The sequence below is a fragment of the Apiospora marii genome (assembly GCF_038362585.1).
Source record: "Apiospora marii strain CBS 49790 chromosome Unknown utg000003l_segment0_segment0, whole genome shotgun sequence".
NCBI classification, from domain to species: domain Eukaryota; kingdom Fungi; phylum Ascomycota; class Sordariomycetes; order Amphisphaeriales; family Apiosporaceae; genus Apiospora; species Apiospora marii.
The window spans coordinates 5958199-5961177 of NW_027117374.1; the positions used below are offsets into that span (position 1 = coordinate 5958199).

A 2979-nucleotide genomic window follows, 5' to 3' on the forward strand; every position below is an offset into this window, starting at 1 on the left:
TCAGAACCAACCGCAGCCATTCCGGCCCCAGATCCAATCCTCTAGATGCTGGTTTTCCAAGTGCATATAGTACCTGTTCTTCTTTGTTGCCAACTCGACTATGAAAGCAGGAGATCTTTGCACGAAATCATCGGCGATCTCGTCCTTCTGCTCCGAACATGCTGATACACAGTGAGTGTAAAGGACCTGAAAGCATCGCGCCAACGACCGGTTCTCGGACAGCACACCCGCAATGGCCTTCATGTTGAAGGTGTTGCACGCTTCCTGGGCGAGCCCCAGAATCTCCTGGGGTGTGTCGATCTCAAGGACGTCACTCTCTAGGAGCAGTTCAGCTTCCCAGAAGCGCCTTTGGCAAGCTAGGGCGAAGAGAAGAGAGGAAGTTCTGGGCATATGGCCTCGGTTATAGTAACGTTGATTGGGGTCTTCGCCCGATCGTAGCAACTCTAGAATAACTCTTCGCCTCGCATGTCGCGTTCTGGCATCTGCGGGGGGGCTTGTAGCGGGCAAAACGGCAGCTGTAAGGGCCGTGCGCGAATAGGGGTTCAGTCCATTCTGCCCTCTCCGCACATCCGGGCAGTCTGGTTTCCGTGATGGGGCCCCCAGGCTTAGCAGTAACTCAGCGATCAGCCATTTTCCCTGATCGCAAGCGATGGAGAGCGGACTCTCTAGATCCCTGTTGACGTGGGTAATCGTTTGGTTGATATCCGCGCCGTACTCGAAAAGAAGATGGATCATATTTTTCGCGGGTCGAGGTCCCATCACGGCGGAGAATACAGCCGTATAGCCGAAGTGATCCTTCGAGTTTACGTCCAGAAGTTTTTCCTTCAAGATGTGTTCCACCATGATCGTTGAACCATGATGTGCAGCGTGATGGAGTACAGTGCCGAAGGAGTTCCTGAGGACCAGCGGGGCGCCTGCCTCGATCAGCCTCTTCGATATCTTGGTCTGACCGAGAGCAATCGAGATAAACAGCGGTGGTAGAAAATGTTTGACCTCGGCCCGAGATTGTGATAAGGGGTTTGGATCTGGGAGATAAATAGGATGTTTCGCTTCTAAGTCCGCCTTTGCTTGAATAGAGTGATTGATAGTTCCAAGGGCAATTTCGAGACCCTTTGTAGTCGGGGTATGCTTCGATGATAGGACGGCAAGAAAGACTGCGGAAGATCCGTTATTTCGCACATCGCTTTCATATAGCCTTTCGCGCCAGAAACACGACAGATTCTTCGAACAACGGCATAGAAAGGACATTTCCCGTAGAGTAAGGTATTTCGAAATCTCCAAAACGATTTCGAACGGCAGATCCGTAAAATGTAAAGCCATTGTGCGGGATAAGCGAGTAGACGGAGAAGATGGTTGATGGATTCCTAGAACCTCTGGACTTCGTAAAGATGTATATAGCCTTTGGAGGTAGCTGCCTTTTTCCCCTTGCCCTGTTCCCTGGTCAAATGAAAAGCTTCGGTGAAAAGCTGACATACCCTTGTTACCACCACGACATCTATGTGGCCACGAGATAGTTTAGTCTTGGCCTATGAGTCAGACGTAAAAGCAGCGGGCTCTGTTTCAAGCGGAGGCCGCCTAACTACGATCGTAGATGACATATGCGGCAATGGAAATCAGTTCTGCTCGAGTGGCAACCTATCGCTGCCCACATACCCATCTCATACGCCCTTTACTTGACAAGGTGAAGACTGCAACTTCAGTATACGTCATTCGATATCTCAAGAAAAGTAGCTATCCGTGGAGGTATCTAAACGATCGCTGAGGTGCTTCACATATCACAGGTATTACCATGATGAGAGTCTCATCCGAACAAGCCATTTGGCACTCTGTGATCTTAGGCAGAACCAAAACAATCTATAGTACCCGGACAGCTCATACGAAAACATTCCTGCTGGTACACGTGATGGATCGTTACAGGAGAGACCGTCCGCTGCGCACTGCCAAAAGAGCCTTGAGGAACTTCGAAATGAGCTGCATAAGCCACTCCGTTTGTACACGTACAGCAATGCGCCGGTTTCTTTTGACAACCGTATCTTGAGGTACAAAGCCAATAAGGATCATGGAATTTTCAGGCAGCATGGTCGGAAATAGATGCAAACCGTTATTGCCTTATGATACGAACCAGAAGAGCAGTAATGAGAATTTGGGGTACAGCGAACGCATACTACTATTCGCATATCTGGTGGCAGAGTTGCTGATCCGTCGCCCAAAATTATGAAAGGTAGTGAACAGCAGCAGATTACAAGCCACATAGGGGGTTGATGGTCCAGTTCAGACGCCTGCAGAACCCCATTAGTAACCACCTAATTCGTGAGAAGCAATTGGAACAGAGAAACGTATTCCGTCAGCAAGTTGGAAGAACAAAGCCAACTGAGTTGAGACATACATAGCCCCATTCTAGCAGCAGCCATTCTTTTGATGAACCGGCGTGTATACCCCACATGTGTAGGTTCGTACATCAAGCCTCGGAGCAGTGGTTGCGGCAGCGTACTGACGCGCTGTTTAGACACTTAACTCACCCATCGGGATTAAGGTAAAACCAGCTACGCAAGACCGGAATGGGGATTGGCGAAATCTATTAGAGGTCTAAGGGAGGCAGAGAAAGCGAAGGAAGATATCGTGGGCTGGTATGAACTAGATAGCTCTTCGTGCGTACTGAAACTTTGTAGCGCAGTGTGTTCCCACAGCTTTCGGCCGTGCCTCGTCGTCTATGGCTACTAATTAGTTCTCGTCCACAACTACAGGTGGTCGTCCTACTGTATCCGCCGCTCAGTCAATGGCCCATAGACTCGATGATCTTGACAGTGTATCGTGACAGCCCCATTCAATGGCTGCGAAGACAACCCGTGAAATGTCAACTATGGAGCCGTGGAAGCTCACGAAAGCCTTCATCAGCTTCGACGGCCCTCAGCCAGCGCAACCCGTCTCGAAGCTTTTCCAAAGTAGCTACGGGGATCTTCCCGTCTGAGAATGTATGTC

General features: G+C 49.9%; 1 protein-coding gene across 1 annotated transcript; it reads right to left on the reverse strand.

Moving 5' to 3' along the window:
• On the reverse strand, positions 1-1320 carry PG985_005417 (uncharacterized protein; the record flags this gene model as incomplete). Its single annotated transcript, XM_066825186.1, has 1 exon — positions 1-1320. The coding sequence occupies one exon, from the start codon at positions 1318-1320 to the stop codon at positions 1-3; it is 1320 nt and encodes a 439-aa protein (XP_066688346.1).
• Between the last annotated feature and the right edge of the window lie 1659 nt (positions 1321-2979).